Source organism: Mercenaria mercenaria, chromosome 16 (assembly GCF_021730395.1).
Source record: "Mercenaria mercenaria strain notata chromosome 16, MADL_Memer_1, whole genome shotgun sequence".
Taxonomy (NCBI): Eukaryota; Metazoa; Mollusca; class Bivalvia; order Venerida; family Veneridae; genus Mercenaria; species Mercenaria mercenaria.
The window spans coordinates 60,724,283-60,748,967 of NC_069376.1; the positions used below are offsets into that span (position 1 = coordinate 60,724,283).

The window sequence follows — 24,685 nt, forward strand, 5'->3', positions numbered from 1 at the left end:
CTTCTATATAATTGTCGTGTTATGTCTACATATTCAAGCTACAATATTTCTGTTTATTACATGGCTTGTTATATAAATGGCAAGTCCACAGTTTGTGCTGTATGACTAGTCTATATTCAAAACTTGTTTACTGGGCTAATAAGTCAGAAAATTAAAAATAAAACAGGAAGTTAGTTTCTGATGTCATGTAGTATCACACAGTATTGAATGGCCTGCTGGTCAAAAGGCAAACAGGCCTCCATGGTCAAGTCATTATGGTCTCACTTGCCCCTCATTGATGTGGGTTTGAGCCTCACTCGAGACATTGAATTATTCTTGTGAGGAAGCCATCCAGCTGGCTTAAGGAAGGTTGGTGGTTCTACCCAGGTGCTCGCCCATGATGAAATAATGCACGGACAGGCATTTCTAGGGTCTTCCTCCACCATCAAAGCTGGAAATTTGCCATTTAACCTATAATTGTGTCAGTGCAACAGTAAACTCGTCAAAACAAATAAACAAATCTTTAGTCAGAATTATTGACCCTCGGTCTTCCATGAAAGGCGAGTCATTCAATAAGGGAATAATATGTAACTATAGTAAAGTGATTTAGAAAATGTAATGTATACTATTGTTTTACCAGATGGTGGGATAAAGTCTGATGGAGAAGAGGCTTCTCCTGTCCAGCCTATGTGTAACAGTGTGTTACCTGTTGTTCAGCACCTTAGAGAAAACAGTCATACACAACTCGGATTTACATTTTCCCTCCATATGTTGTTCACACTATTACAGTACATGCAACAACAGGATATGGGTCTGCCATTTGCATCAGAGGTATAGACATATACAACTATCAGCTTTTTAGATGACCTATTTTTAGCTTACCTGAGCCAAAGCCAAAGGCTCAGGGTGAGCTATTGTGATCACTTACCGTCTGGCGTCCGTAAACTTTTACTTTAAACGACATCTCCTCATAAACCGCTAGGCCAATTTCATCCAAACTTCACAGGAATGTTCCTTGGGTGAAGCTCTACAAAAAATATTCAAAGAATTGGATTCCATGCAGAACTCTGGTTGCCATGGCAACCGAAAGGAAAAACTTTAAAAATCTTCTCAAAAACCAGAAGCCCTAGAGCTTAGATATTTGGTGTGAAGCATTGCCTAGTGGACCTCTACCAAGTTTGTTCAAATCATGACCCCGGGGTCAATTTGACCCCGCCCGAGGGGTCATATGATTTTACATAGGAAAATCTTAAAAAATCTTTTTCTCAAAAACCAGAAGCCCTAGAGCTTAGATATTTGACATGTAGCATTGCCTAGAGGACCTCTACTAAAGTTGTTCAAATCATGACCTCAGGGGTCACTTGATTTTACATAGATTTCTATAGGAAATCTTCAAAATTTTCTAAAAAATAAACCAGAAGGCCTAGAGCTTAGATATTTGACGTGTAGCATTGCCTGGTGGACCTCTACAAAATTTGTTCAAATCATGACCCCCGGAATCAAAATTGACCCCGCCCTAGGGGTCACTTGATTTTACATAGGAAAATCTTCAAAAATTTTCTAAAAATAAACCAGAAGGCCTAGGGCTTAGATATTTAACATGTAGCATTGCCTAGTGAACCTCTACAAAATTTATTCAGATCATGACACCCAGGGTCAAAATTGACCCCGCCCCAGGGGTCACTTGATTTTACATAGGAAAACCTTCAAAAAATTTCAAAAAATAAACCAGAAAGCCTAGATCTTAGATATTTGACATTTAGCATTGCCTAGTAGACTTCTACAAAATTTGTTCAAATCTTGACCCCGCCCCATGGGGTTACTTGATTGTACATAGAAAAATCTTCAAATTTTTCTTAAAATAAACCAGAAGGCCTAGAGCTTAGATATTTAACATGTAGCATTGCCTAGTGGATCTCTACAAAATTTGTTCAAATCATGACCACCGGGGTCAAAATTTACCTCGCCCCAGGGGTCACTTGATTTCACATAGGAAAATCTTCAAAAATTTTCTAAAAATAAACCAGAAGGCCTAGAGTGTAGATATTTGACGTGTAGCATTGCCTAGTAGACTTCTACAAAATTTGTTCAAATCTTGACCCCGCCCCATGGGGTTACTTGATTGTACATAGAAAAATCTTCAAATTTTTCTAAAAATAAACCAGAAGGCCTAGAGCTTAGATATTTAACATGTAGCATTGCCTAGTGGATCTCTACAAAATTTGTTCAAATCATGACCACCAGGGTCAAAATTTACCTCGCCCCAGGGGTCACTTGATTTCACATAGGAAAATCTTCAAAAATTTTCTAAAAATAAACCAGAAGGCCTAGAGTGTAGATATTTAACGTGTAGCATTGCCTAGTGGACCTCTACAAAATTTGTTCAAATCTTGCCCCCCCCCCCCCCCCCCCAGGTCAAATTGACCCAGCCCAAGGGGTCACTTGATTGTACATAGGGAAATCTTCATAAATTTGCTAAAAAAAAACCAGAATGCCTAGATCTTAGATATTTGATATGTAACATTGCCTAGTAGACTTCTACAAACTTTTTTCAAATCATGACCCCGCCCAGCGGTAACGTAGTTGTACATCGGAAAATCTTCAAAAAATTTCTAAAAATAAACCAGAAGGCCTAGAGCTTAGATATTTTACATGTAGCTTTGCCTAGAGGACCTCTACAAAATTTGTTCAGATCATGACCCCCGGCATCAAATTGGCCCCGCCCCAGGGGTTACTTGATTGTACATAGGAAAATCTTCCAAAAAATGTCTAGAAATAAACTAGAAGGCCTAGAGCTTAGATATTTGGTGTGTAGCATTGCCTAGTGGATCTCTACCAAGTTTGTTCAAATCATGAACCCGGGGTCAAGCTTAAATGCAGATCTTCATAGCAACCATTTAACCAGGTGAGCGATATAGGGCCATCATGGCCCTCTTGTTATGAATCTGAAAACTCTCTCCAATTTTTAACTGGAAGACTTGTTTCCAAATGCACAAAACTTGAAAGTTTGCACATGCATGGTCAGTTTATCACACTGTTTACTACTGGGTCAAAAATCATGACCCTAGTGTCCAGTATTTTGAAAATGCATTATGATAATAATGTAGGATGACTTGGTTGTACAGACTTAAATATTTGTAAGATAATTACTCTAGTGAGTTAAGGTCTGTTCTTGTTTTGTTGCCAGTATGTCGGATGTCAAGGTTACACTTGCCTATCTGTCAAGTTTCAAGGGATCATTGTGCATATAGTCAATTTATGAAGGTTGCTGTTGTGAACTAGTTCAGGGCTTGACTTTAACTCTGCAGAGTACTTTCCCTTAGCACAGCTTCAATTAAATTTTTACTTGCCCTAACCCTATGTTTGGTTGCCCAAATGTGATATGATGATGTCATGAGATATAACAATGCAGAATAGCAACAAAAACATTTAGTACATAGAGGATATTTGTTTGTTTTGAGTGAATATGGAATATATGTCACTGAGAAGTGAGAAAATTTCAAATATTTTCAGGATCGCGTAGCGCGAGTGAAAATGTGAACATTTTCTCACTTCGAGGTGAGATATATTCCATATTCACGAAAAACAAACAAATTTTCTTTTTATTTTATGCTCAATTACCTTGAGATGTGCATTTTGCAACAATTTTAATCTCAGTGTGGGAAACAGACGCGCGTAAACAGACATGACGTCAGACGTGTTGTGGCGTTAGAAAGACGCACACAACATAAAGTTCCATTTTATTTTATTTTATTGCTGCATAACGGTATGAAATTCTCATTAAGTAAAATAATTTGAATCGAGAAATATACTATAAAGAACAAAGTGCAACTACAATTTTCATCCTGTTTTAAGCAAATAATTTAAAATTCATACACAATGTATTAGGGGACGGAGCTATATCTCTCACAATGTGAAATATTTCATATTTTAGCAGTGTGAGTGATGAGGTACAAAAATATTTAACTGATAGAATAAAGTATTTCATTAGTTAGCATAAAATAAATGCTTTTATGAGAAGTATTTATTGGTATCTTTAATATATTTCACTTGTGCCATGGGCAACTGAGTGAGTTTTTGCTTGCCCACACTATACTTCTACCTGCCGGAGCCCTGTAGTTGTACAGTCTAAACTACTATTGTGTTATATTGTATCCTCATATCTGGAAGTGTTACAGATCACATTATATGTTGCAGGCACAAAAAGAGAACATTGTACAAGGTTGGAAATGTGTCCAGGAAATGGAGAAGACCAGTCAGGCCATGATGAAAGATCTCGTATTTACACTTGTCATGAAGGTTGGAAATGCTTGCTTTTAGTAATTGTTAACTTACATTGTATTGATGTTAATGAAGTCATTATAGAACATTGACTTTGTTCATTTGCCTCTGTTTAATAATTTGGAATCTCCAAATGAGCAGTAACAAATTAAAACACAGTAAGCCATGTCTAGTCAGATCTTAGATTTTAGGACCCTTACTATTTATATTTTATATAAATGATATGACACTTATTTCAGACACTATTAATATTGACATGTATGCTGACGATTCCACTGTGCATTAATCCGACACTGACATTTCAGTTATAGAGCAAGAGCTCCAAAGTAATCTTAGCCTCATTTAACACATGGTGCAAAATTAATAATATGTCATTACATCCAGAAAAAACAAAATGTATGCTTCTAAGTACAAATTATAAAACGAAACAATCAAGGAATCTTGAACTGTTTATCAATGGAATGATAATTGAAAATGTAACAAGTCAAAATATTCTTAGAATCTGTATAGATAATAATATAACGTGGCATGCACAAGTTTGCAATGTTGTGAATAAACTTAAAGGTTGCACTTTTAAAAAGAATTTCGTACTTTTTGACCGATGAAATGAAGATGTTATGTTATAATGCATATATTATATCAACCATGGACTATTGCAGTACTGTATGGGGGCTTGCCCGTAAATCAGATACTGATAAAATATATAATATACAAAAGAGGGCAATTCGTGTAATAACAAAAAATCTTATCGCAGGTAGCGTGTTTAAAAATCTGAATCTGCTCACTTTTGAAAACAGATGCAATTACCACATGGCTGTACTGGTTTTTAAATGTGACCATAACCTTGTACCAAAATATATGTCTGAATTATTATCTTTTGCTCATAACGATAGATATAATCTTCATTCCTCGACTCGTAAAGATCTTTCTTTGTTAAAGCCCCAAACAAACTACTTGAAACAAACATTCTCATACAAAGCCACGCATTTATGGAATTCCATTCCATCAAACATCAAACTTCAAGATAATCTGTTAACGTTTAAACGAAAAATTAAGGATCATTTATTACAAGAACAATGTTACTAATACTGAGATTTTTTTTTTATTATTTATTTATTCATTTTATTTTTTTTTTCTCAAATCTTCATCAATTATCATGCATTTTATGTCGTATAGGGTAGCTTTTTATCCCCCGCCGATGAAATCGGGAGGGGGGTATTGAAATGGCGTTGTCCGTCCGTCAGTCCGTCCGTCCGTCCGCAGCCATTTCTCAGTAACTACTTGGTAGAATTTCATGAAACTTGAAATAAACATGAACCAACATACTGCGATGATGCCCGTCAAGTTTTTTTTTGATTGGTCAATTTCCCTCAGAGTTATTGCCCTTGATTTAATGAAAAATGTCCGTCTGCAGCCATTTCTCAGTAACTAGCAGGTAGAATTTCATCAAACTTGAAATAGACATGAATCAACATACTGCGATGATGCCCGTCAAGTTTTTTTTTTGATAGGTCAATTTCCCTCAGAGTTATTGCCCTTGATTTAATGAAAAATGTCCGTCTGCAGCCATTTCTCAGTAACTAGCAGGTAGAATTTCATCAAACTTGAAATAGACATGAACCAAGATACAGCGATGATGCCCTTCAAGTTTTTTTTTCGATTGGTCAATTTTCTATATAGTTATTGCCCTTTAATTGTTTAAAAATCCACATGTACATAACAAACCAACCAATGGGAAGAATTTCATTAAACTTCTTTCATTCTTTTCCATGAACATTTATTATAAACATGTGATGTTGTGTACCTACACCTGGTCGCCACCTTACCTTGGTCACTCCCCACTCCCCCCTCCCCCCCCCCCCCCCCCCCCCCATTTTTTTTTTTTTTTTTTTTTTTTTTTTTTTTTCATTTTTCATTTTCTATCAATATTTATAATCAACATGTAAACTGTTGTATCCTCACCCCTCCCCCCCCCCCAAACAAACCATTCATTTTCTATTAATTTGATTTTGACTAATGAAATTATTTGTTTCTTGGTAACATTCTTAACTTTTTGCTGTATATATTTTTTTGCCATTCCTCACCTCTGACCCTTTCGGCGGGGGATTCCAATTCATCGAATTTGCTTGTTAACCTTATGATATTGATGGATGAATGTACATGTATGCAAAATGAATTACACTGATTTATTCTCCTGGTAAAATCATTTCAAATCGAGTTTGTTTTTAAAGTGTGTTTGTCGTTAAAATTGTGCTACTGATACTCTTATTGTTGTAGATACTGTGTTTTAACGTTTATGTAGAAGGCCATATTGGAAATAAGTTGTATGTATACTATGTACTCTTAATATGTCACCTTCTTAAAATAAAGTTATTATTATTATGTCTCCCCCAGGAGACATATTGTTTTTGCCCTGTCTGTCCGTCCGTCCTTCCGTCCGTCCGTACGTCACACTCCAATAACTGGAGAACCATTTGACCTAGAACCTTCAAACTTCATAGGGTTGTAGGGCTGCTGGAGTAGACGACCCCTATTGTTTTTGGGATCACTCCGTCAAAGTTCAAGGTCACAGGGACCTGAACATTGAAAACCATTTCCGATCAATAACTAGAGAACCACTTGACCCAGAATGTTGAAACTTCATAAGATGATTGGTCATGAAGAGTACATGACCCCTATTGACTTTGGGATCACTCCGTCAAAGGTCAAGGTCACAGGGGCCTGAACATTAAAAACCATTTCCGATCAATAACTAGAGAACCACTTGACCCAGAATGTTGAAACTTCATAGGATGATTGGTCATGAAGAGTAAATGACCCCTATTGATTTTGGGGTCACTCAGTCAAAGGTCAAGGTCACAGGGGCCTGAACATTGAAAACCATTTCCGATCAATAACTAGAGAACCACTTGACCCAGAATGTTGAAACTTCATAGGATGATTGGTCATGAAGAGTAGATGACCCCTATTGATTTTGGGGTCACTCTTTCAAAGGTCAAGGTCACAGGGGCCTGAACATTGAAAACCATTTCCGGTCAGTAACTTGAGAACCACTTGACCCAGAATGTTGAAACTTAATAGGATGATTGATCATGCAGAGTAGATGACCCCTATTGATTTTAGGGTCACTCTTTCAAAGGTCAAGGTCACAGGGGCCTGAACATTGAAAACCATTTCTGGTCAGTAACTTGAGAACCACTTGAACCAGAATGTTGAAACTTAATAGGATGATTGGTCATGCAGAGTAGATGACCCCTAACGATTTTGGGGTCACTCTGTGAAAGGTCAAGGTCACAGGGGCCTGAACATTGAAAACCATTTCCGGTCAGTAACTTGAGAACCACTTGACCAAGAATGATGAAACTTCATAGGATGATTGGTCATGCAAAGTAGACGACCCCTAACGATTTTAGGGTCACTCTGTTAAAGGTCAAGGCCACAGGGGCCTGAACATGGAAAACCATTTCCAATCAATAACTTGAGAACCTCTCGACCCAGAATGTTGAAACTTCATATGATGTTTGTTCATGCAGAGTAAATGACCCCTATTGTTTTTGGGGTCATTCCGTTTAAGGTCAAGGTCACAGGGGCCTGAACATTGATAACCAGTTCCGATCAATAACTTGAGAACCACTTGACCCGGAATGTTGAAACTTCATAGGATGATTGAAAATGCAGAGTAGATGACCCCTATTGATTTTGGGGTCAGTCTATTAAAGGTCAAGGTCACAGTGGCCTGTTCATGTAAAATCATTTTTTGGAAATAACTTGAGAACCACTTGACCTACAATGTTGAAACTTAATAGGATGATTGGACATGCAGAGTAGATGACCCCTATTTATTTTGAGGTCACTTGATCAAAGGTCAAGGTCACAGGAGCCTGAACAGTGACTTGAGAACCACTAGGCCAAGAGTGTTGAAATTTAGCGGGATGACTGGACATGCCAAGTAGATGATCCCTATTGCAGCTAACCATCAGTGTCTCTTTGACTTTCGCTCCTGACCCCTATTGACTTCTTGCCTATAGGACTTTGCATTGGGGGAGACATGCGTTTTTTTACAAAAGCATTTTCAAGTTATTATTATTATTATCTGAAGATAAAGTACTGCAAAATCATATATTTTCATGGATTAGTGAATTCAGGAATTTAAATCCTAGCGGACAGGTAAAACACGTGTTCATTTTATGTTAAAATACAAATTAGTAACCCAATTAAATATATATTTTGGCAAAAAAAATAAAAAATTTGTGCCCTTGAAATTAATGATTTCAAGGTATAAGATCATTTCGGTGAATTCAGACTATATTCTGTGACCATCTGAAATCAGTCTTCCTGCACCTGTGCTTCATTTGTTACAAATTTGTATGTTATTTGAGAACAGTTCAGAATACAAGCAAAATTGTAGGGTTAACTGGTAGTGGTTATGTGTCTGAAATACTGTTGAAAAGTGACATAAATCCTTTATTGGACAAACAATAACTAGAATATTTCTTGATACAAAGCTAAGAGATTTCCCATTTGAACTGCAGATATTCAACAGTTCTCGTGTAGATGACCACCTAGCGTTCACTTATCTGTGTAATAGACCAAAACGTGAAGTGATGGACTTGATGATGAGACTTACTAAAGCTGCAGGACAACAGTATAAGAAACTTAAGGTATTTTTTGTATGATTGGTGCCCTATTAATGATAAACATGTTCAAAGGTGCTTTACGTACAATGGCAGCTTTATGTATTGAGTTACTGTGTTATATGACATTTAACTTAGTATAATAGGAATATTTTGACTGTATAATAAGTGTTTTTACTTTATTACCAATGTTTCGGGAAAGTAACCTGTGTATTCAAAGTTGGTACTTCAATTTGAATTTAGTTGTAATCATGCTTAAATCTACATCTGAAAATCATTTTAAAAAGTATTTGCATTAATGTAAAAGTAATTGTAATCAAATGTAAATCTGATTACATGAAATCATAATTAACAAAGTGTAGTGGTAATATGATAATTGCATTTTAAAGTAGTTGGCCTAATGTCTGGTTTGTAAACAGCTTTTACTTTTAATTTCTTTATAAATTGTTTTTTAGCTCGACTATGCGAAGTATGGAGAGCTGTCCTACTCGACCCGGCGTGGGCATCCTTCCGCATCCGCACCTTGGTTAAAGTTTTGATGCACTTTCTCTTTATCCCTGTAATTACTTGATGAATTTCTTTCAAACTTAAAGTAGTTATTCCTCATCATCACCCGCATCATATCGCACAAGGGCCTAAACTCTTGCACCAATATTTCAGACATTATCCCCCCTTTTTACTTGGATTTTCAGGTTAAAGTTTTGGTGCACTTCCACTCTATCTCAGTAATTACTAAATGTATTTGATTCAAACTAAAAAAAGTTGTTCCACATTATCACCCACATCATATTACTTAAGGTCCATAACTCTAGCACCAATTTTTCATGAATTATGCCCCCTTTTTAGTTAGAATTTCACGTTACAGTTTTGGTGCACTTTCACTGTATCTCAGTTATAACTAAATAGATTTGATTCAGACTTAATATAGTTGTTCCACATCATCACTCACATTATATGACACAAGGGCTATAACTCTTGCACCAATATTTCATGAATTATCCCCCTTTTTACTTAGAATTTCAGGTTAAAGTTTTGTTGCACTTTCACTCTATCTCAGTTATTACTAAATGGATTTGATTCATATTTAATATAGTTGTTCCACATCATATGACACAAGGGCCATTACTCTTGCACCAGTATTTCATGAATTATCCCCCATTTTACTTAGAATTTCAGGTTAAAGTTTTGTTGCACTTTCGCTCTATCTCAGTTATTACTTAATGGATTTGATTCAAACTTATTCCACATCATTAAGCACATCATATGACACAAGGGCCATTACTCTTGCTCCAATATTACTTTTTCTTAGAATTTCAGTTTAATTTAAAATGCTCTTTCACCATATCTCTGTTGTTACTGAATGGATTTGTTTCAGACATAAAATGGTTGTTCCGCATCATCGCCCACACCATATTGCACAAGTTCCACAATGCCAGCCTCAATATGTTACTAGTTATGCCCTCTTTTTACTTAGAATTTCAGTTTCTAGTTGTGATGCACTTTGCTTTATCCCAGTTATTACTAAATAGATTTGATTCAAACTAAAAATAGTTATTGCACATTATTAGTCACATGATATGACTCATGGTGCATTACTCTTGCAGAAAGTTTCCATGAATTATGTCCCTTTTATACTTATTTAATGTTTTGATACACTATCTCTGTTATTACTAAATACTTTTGACACAGACTTAAGTTATTGTCCAATGTCTTCATCCACATTGGAGTCATTGAACACTCCAGTGACAGCTCCAGTTTCCTCAGATGAGCCCATTTTCACTATCCAGCATTGAAATAGTTGAGCGCGCTGTCTCCTGTGACAGCTCTTGTTGATTTGTGTACACCTAGTCAGTTGATATGATGAAAGTACTATATATTACAGGCTATAGCAGGTATGGGAATAGCTCTAGGACAGATCTTTAAGGAGCCCAGTATGATCAGCAGCTGTCAATTACTGGAAACCAATGCTGCCTGGGGATACAGGCTTAGTAAAATGAAGGTACTATACTTCATTTTTTTCTTGTTTTTTTTTCAATTGGTCATGGCAGCTTGCAGTATACCTATTGATTGTTTCAATTATGACCAGGTGTTTTAGATGTTATTTTCCTTCATCAAGTAACCGTGAGATAGTCTGTTAATATATAAGGTTATGTAAACTTTGTTATTTGTATTCTAAGTCTGAATGTATTCCTATAATTATGCTGGTGAAACAGACAGTTTAGAACTGTAACGTTTGGGAACAGTTTCAGCTTCCAATTTGCGAGATGTTTTGTGCGTAACAGATATTTGTCAGACAATAACTTCTGTGGGTTATTTCAGATTTCTTTCAAAGATGCAATACTAGGACCTAACAGTGAGAAGACGAAGCTGCTGCCAGTAATAGCACAGAATGAAGCTGCAGATACTACATTGGTCAGGGAGTTCTGTCAGTAAGTAATTCATCAACATTAAAGCACAGTCTCCATGTTGAACAATACATGAATGTGCTTTTTTTGAAATCACTTAAAGGGAAGTATAAGCTGGGGGTGGGGTGCCTTTGTTTGAATGTTGTTATTTTGGTTTGTATAATGTATGCATAATCATCTAAGGATTCAAAGGTTGAAACCATGTTTTTTATACATTTGAAAACGTCTTGCAGTTATTAAAATTTGATAGTATGATAGAAATAAATTATGTAAAGTCAAATGTTCATCAAAATGTCTGCTGTATCATACACCTTTTCCATTAACTTACAGGTGTTCTTGATTTAGATTTACCATTTTGATGATTCATAAAAATCTTCCTATTTCAAGAGCAGGAATTTAACATGGGGAGAATATATTTTTGACCATAACATTACCAAATATTGTCTGCATTTTTTTTTAACAGTTACCAACCCTGGATAGATAAAAGGAACTCTCTTAATAAAGCTGAAATTCACATTAAAAAAGAGAGAAAAAATTATATGGATTTGGTGAATCAGACTTACTGAAGGATAGAATAAAAGCATGTAAAATGTTATTGCTATCATACATTAAAAGTAAAGAGTGTTTATACTAATTGTAGATCGTTCAAGCTGGATGAAGATGAGGGTTTGTTACTATATTTAGACCACTTGTTTGTGCAGCCAGATGATGCTTCATTGGAAATAGAGAACAACAAGGCCTCGGTGATATCTCGTGCATGGGAAGCAATCTCTAAAATAAAAAATGAAGATGAGCTTGTGCATAGAATAAAGAAAATTTATTACAGGTAATGGTTCAGTTAGTAAAGGACAGTACTTTTTAGCTCGACTATTCAAAGAATAGTAGAGCTATTGGACTCACCCATGCATCGGCGTCGGCGTCCTGATTTGGTTAAGGTTTTGTATGTAAGCTTGTATCTCAGTAACCACTTGTGGGAATGGATTGAAACTTCACACACTTATTCACTATGATAAACTGACCTACATTGCACAGGTTCCATAACTCTATTTTGCTTTTTTACAAAATTATGCCCCTTTTTCAACTTAGAAATTCTTGGTTAAGGTTTTGTATGTAAGCTGGTATCTCAGTAACCACTTGTGGGAATGGATTGAAACTTCACAAACATATTCACTGTGATAAACTGACCTACATTGCACAGGTTTCATAACTCTATTTTGCATTTTTACAAAATTATGTCCCCTTTTCGACTTAGAAATTCTTGGTTAAGGTTTTGTAAGTAAGCTGGTATCTCAGTAACCACTTGTGGGAATGGATTGAAACTTCACACACTTATTCACTGTGATAAACAGACCTACATTGGACAGGTTCCTTAACTCTATTTTGCTTTTTTACAAAATTATGGCCCCTTTTTGACTTAGAAATTCTTGGTTAAGGTTTTGTATGTAAGCTGGTATCTCAGTAACCACTTGTGGGAATGGATTGAAACTTCACACACTTATTCACTGTGATAAACAGACCTACATTGGACAGGTTCCTTAACTCTATTTTGCTTTTTTACAAAATTATGTCCCCTTTTCGACTTAGAAATTCTTGGTTAAGGTTTTGTATGTAAGCTGGTATCTCAGTACCCACTAATGGGAATGGATTGAAACTTCACACACTTGTTCACTGTCATGGTCTGACATGCCCTGTGTAGGTCCCATAACTCTGCTTTGTATTTTTGTCAAAATTATCCCCCTTTTTCGACTTAGAAATTCTTTGTTAAGGTTTTGTATGTAAGCTGGTATCTCAGTACCCACTAATGGGAATGGATTGAAACTTCACATACTTGTTCTCTGTCATGATCTGACATGCACTGTGTAGGTTCCATAACTCTACTTTGCAATTTTTTCAAAATTATGCCCCTTTTTCGACTTAGCAGTTTTTGGTTAAGTTTTTGTATGTAAGCTGGTATTTCAGTATCCACTTATGGGAAAGGATTGAAACTTCACGCACTTGTTCACTTTATGAGCTGATAAACTCTGTGAAGGTTCCATAACCCTTTTTCCCATTTTTACAAAATTTAAATTTATCGACTTCTGTATTCATTCAATTGACAAGGCTGTTGAACAGTTGAGCGTTGCTGTCCTCCAACAGCTTTTGTTTTATTTAAGATCAGTATCTTCATGTAGATTGGCTGCCCTTTTATTTCCATTGACTTTCTTACACTCTTGTCCGCCCAGCTTGGTTGGAAACCTTACTTATGGTGTAGAATTCTTGCATGTGAGGAAACTGTCAAACAGGCTCACTGAAGGATGATGGCTGTAACCAGGTGCCAGTCTATGATGCACCAGGGACCATTCTTCAGCATGAATAGCTTGAAAGTCACTGTTGTGTAAGTGTGGCTCTTAACACAACAAAAACAACTTGTTTGTTTGGTCAGTTTTCATTGAGGCTGTCAGTTTGTTTTCATATGGTAGGTACCAATCAGGTCAAGACTGAGTAATATGTTTGTTTGTTTGTTTTTATCTGCAGGACAAGTGCCTATGATTATGAGACTTTGGAGTTTGCACTGGAGGTGATAAAAAAGTCCGGTGATGTTGGAGATATACCTGTAGAAAAGGTATAAATAGATTATGTATTAACTGCTAACTACTTTCAGTTATATGGTTGACTAAATCCATTCCAAGATTTCATTTCACATTTCTAAGTCAATTTTCAGCTATACACATGATTTAATTCTTTCCGTATTTGTATACTACCATTATCTCTGTCAGTCATAAATTTATTTTCAGCAGGTGAGTCAGAAGGCCATAGCTCTGATATGTATATTGTTTGTTGTGTCTGGCCCATTTCAGATTAGTTTTAGCACTACAGGCAGAGCTGTCGAGGTCTAAGGGAGATAATTATACTGTTTTTCCCATATCTATTTGTCTGTCTGTCCATTCAGATTGTCACAAAAACACTCCCCAGTTTGACTTGTTACAAAAATATTGATTTCTGATGTTAAAGCAAAATCTTTACCTCTTTTGTACTACTTTGTGTCTTATGTAAGTTTTGTCCACCAGCAGCTCTTGTTACATAAGACGGATGCTGGAGCATAAGGTTCTTTAACATCATTTGTTGTGCTATGAATTATAACATTGCAGCAAATATGTGTAAGTAAAAAGAAACTCGGTATAGTAAAATCATATAATTTCATTGACATTAAATTTTATGGATTTGTAAAAAACTTTTTCATTGGGACATGAGCTCATGGATTTCAAATTTTAAAGATTTCACAGTACTTGTACTTATGTCTCCCACCACACAGTGGTGTGGGAGACATATTGATTTACTCCTGTGTGTTTGTCTGTCACAAATCTTGTCCACACTCTTTAAGTCGAACATTTCTCATCCGATCTTCTCTGAACTTGAACAGCCAAGTTCAATAGCTAGCCAAATTGGCCCAGCCACTTCGGAATTATGGCTCTTGAATTACCGAAAATCGGCCTTTTTACTCTTGTCCGCACTCGGACATTTCTCATCCGATCTTCACCAAACTTGAACCAAATGTTTTTGACCATAACTCCTTGGCCAAGTTCATTAACTAGCCAAATCATCCCAGTCACTTCAGAATCATGGCCCTTGAATTACCCAAAATCAGTCTTTTTACTCTTCAAAGGTATATTTGTAGTGAGTAAACAGTATATAAAGACTGACTTACTATTTAGATGATTAGGCAGTTGTGGAAGACGTGCACTTTTCTCAAGCTCTAGTTTTACCTGCTTTTTTAGCTCACCTGTCACAAAGTGACAAGGTGAGCTTTTGTGATCGCGCGGTGTCCGTCGTCCGTGCGTAAACTTTTCCATGTGACATCTCTAGAGGTCACATTTTTCATGGGATCTTTATGAAAATGGGTCAGAATGTTCATCTTGGTAAATTCTAGGTCAAGTTCGAAACTGGGTCACATGCCTTCAAAAACTAGGTCAGTAGGTCTAAAAATAGAAAAACCTTGTGACATCTCTAGAGGCCATAATTTTCAATGGATCTTCATGAAAATTGGTCAGAATGTTCACCTTGATGATATCTAGGTCAAGTTCGAAACTGGGTCATGTGCGGTCAAAAACTAGGTCATTAGGTCTAAAAATAGAAAAACCTTGTGACCTCTCTAGAGGCCATAGTTTTCAATGGATCTTCATGAAAATTGGTCAGAATGTTCACCTTGATGATATCTAGGTCAAGTTCGAAACTGGGTCACGTGGGGTCAAAAACTAGGTCATTAGGTCTAAAAATAGAAAAACCTTGTGACCTCTCTAGAGGCCATATTTCTCAATGTATCTTCATGAAAATTGGTCAGAATGTTCACCTTGATGATATCTAGGTCAAGTTCGAAACTTGGTCACGTGGGGTTAAAAACTAGGTCAGTAGATCTGAAAATAGAAAAACCTTGTGACATCTCTAGAGGCCATATTTTTCATGAGATCTTCATGAATATTGGTCAGAATGTTCACCTTGATGATATCTAGGTCAAGTTTGAAACTGGGTCAGGTGGGGTCAAAAACTAGGTCAGTAGGTCTAAAAATAGAAAAACCTTGTGACCTCTCTAGAGGCCATATTTTTCAATGGATCTTCATGAAAATTGGTGAGAATGTTCAGCTTGCTGATATCTAGGTCAGGTTTGTAACTGGGTCACGTGCGGTCAAAAAATAGGTCAGTAGGTCAAAAAATAGAAAACCTTGTGACCTCTCTAGAGGCCATATTTTTCACGAGATCTTCATGAAAATTGGTGAGAATGTTGACCTTGGTGATATCTAGGTCAAGTTTAAAAGTTGGTCACGTGCCTTCAAAAACTAGGTCGTTAGGTCAAATAATAGAAAAACCTTGTGACCTCTCTAGAGGCCATATTTTTCAATGGATCTTCATGAAAATTGGTCAGAATGTTTTATCTTGATGATATCTAGGTCACATGTGCTCAAAAACTAGGTCACTATGTCAAATAATAGAAATAACGACGTCATACTCAGTTCAACACTGGGTCATGTGGGGATAGGTGAGCGATTCAGGACCATCATGGTCCTCTTGTTCTGATTGTCTTTCTTGAAAGATTCCGGCTGATTAGTAGTTTTCAGTTTTTCAAAATGAATGAAAACACATCAGTATTTGTTTATTCCATTTCACTTTTGCCTTCTCGATATGAGCTGCTTATAAAGCTTGAACTCTGCAACAATTTCACCCCACATTATAGCAAAATTGCTAATATCTTGTTAATATTCTTTTAGGAGGCCCTTAAAGGTAAAACTAGAGCGAAATCTTTAAACAGCTGTTATCACATGTGCTGGTGTGACAGTATCTTAATCAAAACAAGAATATCACAATCAATTTTTTACCAAACTTATGGATTATCAACTTTTTCTTGTATTTGTTCAAGGGTCTGAAGTTGTTGGAATACCTGAAGGTTTACACACGTCATGCTGACCCTGCCGAGTATGAGATTGAGTTTAAAATTGGTGGCGAGAAAAAGGAGGTAGGAAAAGCTTAATATACAAAGATTGTTCAGCTGTTTTCTATAAATTTGATTAAAAGTACAGAAGTTAGACTTCAGGAATATTAGAAAGTGTAAATTGGTAATTTCTAAGTGTCAGAGTACAAGGTTGTAAATATGCCAATGCTAATAGTCTCGTGTTGGTCAAACTTTGCCAAAGTGTAAAAGAAAAAAATGAAAGCAACAGATTAATGTAAAGGGATGTACAGAAATATTTTATGTAATTATTTATCATAGTTTGATTCTGTGATTCATGTTACCCTTTATACCATCCTGTTCATTTAAATGTCAATAATAAAATTTGGGAAATAATACTATATAATGTTCATTTCAGTCTCAGATTTTTATGGCTTCTCTGCCACCAGAAAGCAAAATAAGGCTGCCTGTTCATCCCTTGTTACATGGAGATCCCTGGAAAGTGATCAGTAAGCATGTTTCAATGTTTAATTTACAGAATGATGTATTTATGCCCTGCTTCGTAGAAGTACGGGGTATATTGTTTTGCTCATTGTCATTGTGTCCATACATCTGCTAGTAGACTATTTGGTTTCTAATCAATAACTAGAGAATGCTTAGTCTCGTGTTGGTCAAACTTTGTAGGATGGTTGTCTGTTGTTTTGTGGGGTCAGTAGGTCAAAGATCAAGGTCACAGTGATGTTGATACTGAGAATTGTGTCTGCTCAATAAAAGCGTTTGAGTCTACAGTCATCAAACTTTCTGGGATGATTGCCTTAGGTCGGTAGATGACCATGATGGTTCTTTTGGTTAGCAAGTGAGGTTAAGGTCATAGTTATCTCTTTACTGAAAAACAGTTTCCTCTCAATAACTAAAGAGTGCTTTTATTTAATTTGGGTAAATGTTTAAACTGGTGGCATTACATGTGCATACTATGTTTACATGATTGTGTAATATTTTAAACCTTAACATATACATGTACAGTTCTTTTTGTATACACAAACTTTTTATTCTGTGTTTACACAGATACTAATAAACAGTTGTTTATATAATCAGATACAAATTCTCAGTATAAGATATATCTTTAAACATAAACTCAGTCAGTCAATGCTTGTATTTGCAGCTCCAGAGCTGAACAAAGAAACTGTTGCTACATGGCTGCTGATGGCAAAACTTCTCAATGTAAGTTCAACAAAGTTTTAGTTTGTCTGCCCAAGTACCCTAGCAGGTAGAGCAAGGAATTGAAGGACTGAAACGGATGCAAGGGTTTGGCAAATATTTGCTTCCCGATATAATTGACTGCTAGTATAGTTGTAGAGACATTGTTGATATACAGAAACCTAGTCAAACAATCAGGAACTCTGGGAAAGTTTAAATCCTAGAAAGTTTGCATGTATCTTCGAGATATTTCAGGGATCTTATTGGGCAAGTGTCTAAGTCCGCTGACTTTGAATCACTTGCTGGTCACTGATGTAGGTTTGAAACAGAATTCTTCATGGAGGAAGCTATCTAACTGTCTTACAGAAGACCTTTAGTTCTACCCAAGTGCACAACCACGCCTCAAGTAATGCCCAGAGGGGCACCTTGGATCTTCCTTCACCATCAGAAAGCTAGAAAAGTCACCATATGACTTGATAATTGATAGGAATGATTCCTTGTTTAGAATCTAGGACAACTTTGTAACTGGGTCACTTGGGAAAAAAACAAGTCATTAGGTGAAAACTTTGTTAACACTGTAGAGGATACTTTTTCAACAAGCCTGCCCGCTTAGCTCAATAGGGAGAGCGCAGATCTACGGATCTCAGGGTCGTGAGTTTGAGCCCTGGGCGAGGCGTATGTTCTCCGTGACAATTTGATAGAAGACATTGTGTCTGAAATCATTCGTCCTCCACCTCTGATTCATGTAGGGAAATTGGCAGTTACTTGTGGAGAACAGGTTTGTACTGGTACAGAATCCAGGAACACTGGTTAGGTTAACTGCCTGCCGTTAAATAACTGAAATACTGTTGAAAACAGCGTTAAACCCAAAACAAACTTTTTCAACTTGATCATCAAAACTGTTTGGTCAAGTTTAAAAATGGGGTAGCTGAGGTCAAAAACTATGTCACTAGGTCAAATCAGTGCAAAAATTGGTTAATGATCTGCCTCATTTACATAAAACATGTTCATAATGTTCTCTATTAAATCTAAGCCGAATTAGATACTAGTTTTTGTACTTTCAAATTCAGCCTTTTCTTTGTTAATCCCCCGCCACAAATGGTGGGGGGTTATAGGAATTGTCTCCGTCCATCCTTCCGTCTGTCCGTAACACTTCCGTGTCCACTCCGAATCTCCTAAACCCCTTGAAGGATTTTCATGAAACTTGGGTCAAATGATCCCCTCATCAAGACGATGTGCAGAACCCATGAGTCAGCCTTGTCTGCTCAAGGTCAAGGTCACAACTCAAGGTCAAAGGTTTGAGCCATTTTGTGTCCACTCTATCTCTCCTAAACCCCTTGAAGGAATTTTATAAAACTTTGGTCAAATGATCACCTCATCAAGACGATGTGCAGAACCCATGAGTCAGCCATGCCAGCTCAAGGTTAAGGTCACAACTCGAAGGTCAAAGGTTTGAGCCTTCCATTTTGTGTCCGCTCTATATCTCCTAAACCCCTTTAAGAAATTTCATCAAACTTGGGTCAAATAATCACCTCATCAAGACAATGTGCAGAACTTAAGAGTCAGCCATGCGGGCTCAAGGTCAAGGTCACAACTCGAGGTCAAAGGTTTGAGCCTTCCATTTTGTGTCCGCTCTATATCTCCTAAACCCCTTTAAGGAATTTCATAAAACTTGGGTCAAATGATCACCTCATCAAAACGCTGTGCAGAACCTATGAGTCAGCCATGCCAGCTCAAGGTCAAGATCACAACTTGGGGTGAAAGGTTTGAGCCTTCCATTTTGTGTCCACTCTATATCTCCTAAACCCCTTGAAGGATTTTCATCAAACTTGGGTCAAATGATCACCTCATTAAGGCGATGTGCAGAACTTACGAGTCGGCCATGCCGGCTCAAGGTCAAGGTCACAACTTAGGGTCAAAGGTTTGAGCCTTCCATTTTGTGTCCACTCTGTTTCTCCTAAACCCCTTGAAGGATTTTCATCAAACTTTGGTCAAATGATCGCCTCATCAAGAACTCATGAGTCAGCCATGTCAACTCAAGGTCAAGGTCAAAGGTTTGAGCTCTGTTTCTCCTAAACCCCTTGAAGGATTTTCATGAAACTTGGGTCAAATGATCACCTCATCAAGACGTTGTGCAGAATTCATGAGTCAGCCATGTCAGTTCAAGGTCAAGGTCACAGTTAAAGGTCAAAGGTTTACCATTTCACTATCCATAGGAGTGGCGGGGGATTTAGCTGTCTTTCAGACTGCCATGTTTGCTTACAAGTGCTCTTTAGAAGTGACAGGCAATACAGGGAAGTTCAGTCAATTTACTTTTATTTTGTTGCTGAAAGCTAAATCTATGAAAATTATCATGTTTTTAGTTTAATATTTTAACCGATCATTTTCAGTACTGTAGGAAGAACCTCCAGTATGGCCTAACTGCTTCTAAAGAGTCACTTCTTTCAAATTCAGCCTTTGGTACATACAGATTTGATACATAGCATCCTTCTAACATCCTGTCCTACATTTGTTTAGTAGTTTCATTTGATTGATTTTAGGGGGCAGCCAGAGCTGAAAGTAGAATAGCCTGCAAACAACTTCTCATTAACTGCTTGGTGGATCATCACTAGAATTTGTAGCATCTTTATAAGGTTCTTTCTCAGATGTATTGAAATGGTTGTGCTTGACTGATTTAGGGGCTGCAAAAGCTTAAAATGAAAAAGCTTTTTCTACTAATCACAGTTGTTACCATTTATGATTCAGTGTGTCATACATATATTAAAGGTCAAATTGTCCATTTCAGGTGAGCAACTTAGGGCTTCATTGGCCCTCATGTTTCTAATATATTCTATGTTAGGATTGCTTGTAACCCAAGATAAGTCAAGAATTTTGCTTATTTGTGTTGTAATTACAGTATTATATATAATAAATTTTATGTAATTCAGCTTTCTCCAGACCAGATATGTCTGACAGCTGTCCAGAACATGGTGAGAGTGTACACAGAGACGTTCACAAGTCCTGATGGAGGATCAGACATGAGTCACTGGAACTGGAGACCTGATCAGGCCAACAGCACCCTGTTACAGGTACACATTTATCTGTTCATTGTTGACATAAAAAGTTTCAGAAATATTCCAACTGGCTTACAGAAGGTCCATGGTTCTACCCAGGCACCCACCTTACCTGAAATACTGTGAAATCATTTAATATTTGGGTATAAAATTCTGGGTTTTTCGTATTTTGTTGGGGATATGAATTTGTTGATTTCTGCTTATCAAGATGTAAGAAAGGAAACTTTGCATGTCCATTGGGATCTGATTTCGAAATCCATGAAAATGATTCCCCATGAATATTAATGACTTCACAGTATTACCTGGAAGGGTACCTGGGATCTTCCTCTGCCACTAAAAGATGAAAGCTGCTTATGGCCTACAGCTGTGTCCATGAAACCAAGCAGAAAACTGCTGAAATTCTGTAACATTTTTGTTTTAATCACTCTGATTTGTATAGCTTGCTGTTTTACTCATTTTTAAACAACTTTTTAAGGAAGCATTACAAACCTGTTTTAATTTACAGATACTAAGAATTTCATTAAAAATGTTTACTAATGAAAATGTAGAAGTTTACTGCATAGAATTTTTTCTCATGTTAATTAAGAAAAGAAATTATCAGACAGAAAATAAACAAATGAATCAGCCAGTTTGGCTTATCTGCACTATTATAATATTATTTTTCATGCATTTGTTGTTACTTTACACTATATTTCCCCTGACAGGATGCTGGTCAAGTGTTACAGAGCATTAAGAACTGTGAGAGTTCATTGGCCTGTGCTAAATGGATGGTCACAAAACTTCCTTTAGGTAATATTGTACATGTTAACACCTAAATTGTTAAGTTACTTACAATGGACCGAGAATTCGCAAAAATTTCAGAGTTTAAGAGATGGTCTTTTTGATTTTACATAGAATTTCAGTCATGCACTGTTATATCATTAAAATTAGTAGGGGACTAATGTTCCTGGTTGCGTCTGTCTGCAAAATTTAATCCCCTTGAAAGAACAAAATTCACAGAAATCCACAATTTCATGTCCCCTCAAAACAGCCGTTTTTACTAAAATCAAAAGCACAAAATTTTGAGGGGGGTGGTGGGGTTCTGAAGGGAAGGGGCCTGTTAATGGCCCCTATTATAGAAGAAAAAAAAAAATCCTGAAATTTCACAGTGTTATAGAACTCAGTAAAGAAGTAAATTTTAAATATTGCTTCAAGTGAATGAAAATATGCTAGCTACATACATGTATCATGGTAGCAATTGTAATTGTACTTGAACAAAGACCTCTAACGAAAAGAATTACTTCATGGCAAGACCAGAATTGTACTTACCAAACATAGATTTATAACGATTCTTGTACATCACTACAAAATTTAGCGAGAAATATATTTGTTGTTGGAAAAAAGAATTGTATCTTTTGTTTATTCAAGGATCAGAAAAGGTGTTAGTTCTGAAGCAGTGTGTAAAACTGGCAGAGTTATGGCACCTGAGTATACCTGAAGAGGTGGGTAATTTGTTCTCTATGTCTTTTGCTATTTCAAGTACTTCCCTGTATATTGTTTATGCTCAAATACTGAAAATTTGTGTAAGATTTGTAGAAACCTGCTCATTCAAGCTGTTGAAATAAAGTTTTATTAGCTTCACTGAATTTTTTCCTATCATAAAACTGTTATAATCATTCTTTTGCCTGCATATGTATCACAAAAGTTTTGCATGCGAGTTGGTTTCTCAACAGCTGCTAGGTCAAATACTTTCAAACTACACAAGTTACGTTAATCTAGCTTTTATTTTGTGGAGGTTCCCTTTGGCCTTATGAGATGACATAACAGGTTTAATAACTCGGGGTTTCATTTTTACAAAAATATATACCTTTTTCAATCAGAAATTTGAGTGAAAGTTTTACATATGAGCAGGTTTCTCAGGAATTATCAAACAGAATGCTTTCAAGTACAAGTCATTTGCATTATGAAATGACCATTTGTCATAAAGCAGTTTGATGTGATCATTTTCCCTTACTTGTCCGCAAACAACTATTTTCATTTCGGACAACCCTAGCCTTCCTTTGTTTAACAGACAGACAAATCAATGTTAGAAAAAGAAATATACAGTTTCCATGTACATGTATTTCACAGAGTGCAAAAAGAGAGAAAGCTAAAGGAGCCTACCTGAAATTTCTTAGTCACTGGCAGAAAATGGCGTCAGCTCAGGCCCTGTGCCTGAATGGTCTGGGTGAGGCAGAATTGTTACAGAACACAGACAAACCATCAGTTCTTCTACAGAAGTTGTATGAACATCCAAGCATCACACAGCTCAAGTGGGAAGCTGGATCTGTTAAACCTGGTTAGTTACTACTGTCAAGAAACTAAGTTATTTGAGATAATAAACTTGGTAACTAGTATGGAAAACCATCTTAATACTGTAGAAGCCACATTTTCTATTTGATCTTCACAAAACTTTTACAGAATGTCTCTAAAATCTAGGCAAGATTTAAAATCAGATTGCCTGAGGTCTTAAACCAGGCCACTAAAGCTAAGGGGGGCAGTGGTTTAGTGGTTAAGGCGTGAGCTTGAGCCAGACTGATGACAGTTTTATAAATGAAAATGTTGCAAACGGGAATGCACCTTGATCAGTTATTTTTATACGCCCGTTTGAAAAATGGGACGTATTATGGGAACGCCTCTGGCGGGCGGATGGGCGGGCGGGCGGCGTCCACAGACCTTGTCCAGAGCATATCTTCTACATGCATGGAGGGATTTTGATGAAACTTGGCACAGTTGTTCACCATCATGAGACGGAGTGTCATGCGCAAGAACCAGGTCCCTAGGTCTAAGGTCAAGGTCACACTTAAAGGTCAAAGGTCAAATTCAAGTATGACTTTGTCCGGAGCATATCTTCTTCATGCATAGAGGGATTTTGATGAAAGTTGGCACAATTGTTCATCATAATGAGACGGAGTGTCATGCGCAAGAACCAGGTCCCTAGGTCTAAGGTCAAGGTCACACTTAGAGGTCAAAGGATACAAGAATGAAAACTTTGTCCGGAGCATATCTTCTTCATGCATAGAGGGATTTTGATGAAAGTTGGCACAATTGTTCATCATCATGAGACGGAGTGTCATGCGCAAGAACCAGGTCCCTAGGTCTAAGGTCAAGGTCACACTTAGAGGTCAAAGGATACAAGAATGAAAACTTTGTCCGGAGCATTTCTTCTTCATGCATGGAGGGATTTTGATATAACTTGGCACAAATGTTCACCACCACAAGACAGAGTGTCATGCGCAAGAACCAGGTCCCTAGGTCTAAGGTCAAGGTCACACTTAGAGGCCAAAGGTCAGATACAAGAATGACTGTCCGAAGCATTTCTTCTTCATGCATAGAGAGATTTTGATGTAACTTGGCACAATTATACACCATCATGAGAAGAAGTGTCATGCGCAGTTCCCTTCTTTAGAATTACTTCCCTTTGTTGTTACTATAAATAGCTTATATTTTAACTTTTTCATTACTAGACGTAGGGAAAAATCAAGACCACTTTTCTGTAGTACAACATGCATGTTACATCCAATTTTGAGGTGTATTTTGACCAATCTCTACCTGGTAAGGATCAGAGCTCCAGATAAGATTTTAGGTTAAAGGGTATTTTACCCCCTAGTTTTTTTTTCAAATGGTATTTTACTCCTAGATGTTTTTCCAAAAGGGTATTTTAGAATTCTAAATGGTTTTTCAGAATTCGAAATCATT

General features: G+C 36.8%; 1 protein-coding gene across 1 annotated transcript in view; it reads left to right on the forward strand.

Moving 5' to 3' along the window:
* Window positions 1–24,685, forward strand: part of LOC123540233 (kinetochore-associated protein 1-like) — a 116,974-nt gene that overhangs the window by 73,373 nt on the left and 18,916 nt on the right. Inside the window, exons 38-51 of the mRNA XM_053525976.1 lie at window positions 620–810; window positions 4,177–4,278; window positions 8,793–8,921; window positions 10,777–10,893; window positions 11,214–11,323; window positions 11,940–12,125; window positions 13,814–13,901; window positions 16,689–16,784; window positions 17,137–17,227; window positions 17,881–17,939; window positions 20,843–20,983; window positions 21,673–21,757; window positions 22,376–22,449; window positions 23,078–23,285. Coding sequence (XP_053381951.1) covers window positions 620–810; window positions 4,177–4,278; window positions 8,793–8,921; window positions 10,777–10,893; window positions 11,214–11,323; window positions 11,940–12,125; window positions 13,814–13,901; window positions 16,689–16,784; window positions 17,137–17,227; window positions 17,881–17,939; window positions 20,843–20,983; window positions 21,673–21,757; window positions 22,376–22,449; window positions 23,078–23,285 — 1,677 coding nt within the window. The remainder of the gene's footprint in view (window positions 1–619; window positions 811–4,176; window positions 4,279–8,792; window positions 8,922–10,776; window positions 10,894–11,213; window positions 11,324–11,939; window positions 12,126–13,813; window positions 13,902–16,688; window positions 16,785–17,136; window positions 17,228–17,880; window positions 17,940–20,842; window positions 20,984–21,672; window positions 21,758–22,375; window positions 22,450–23,077; window positions 23,286–24,685) is intronic.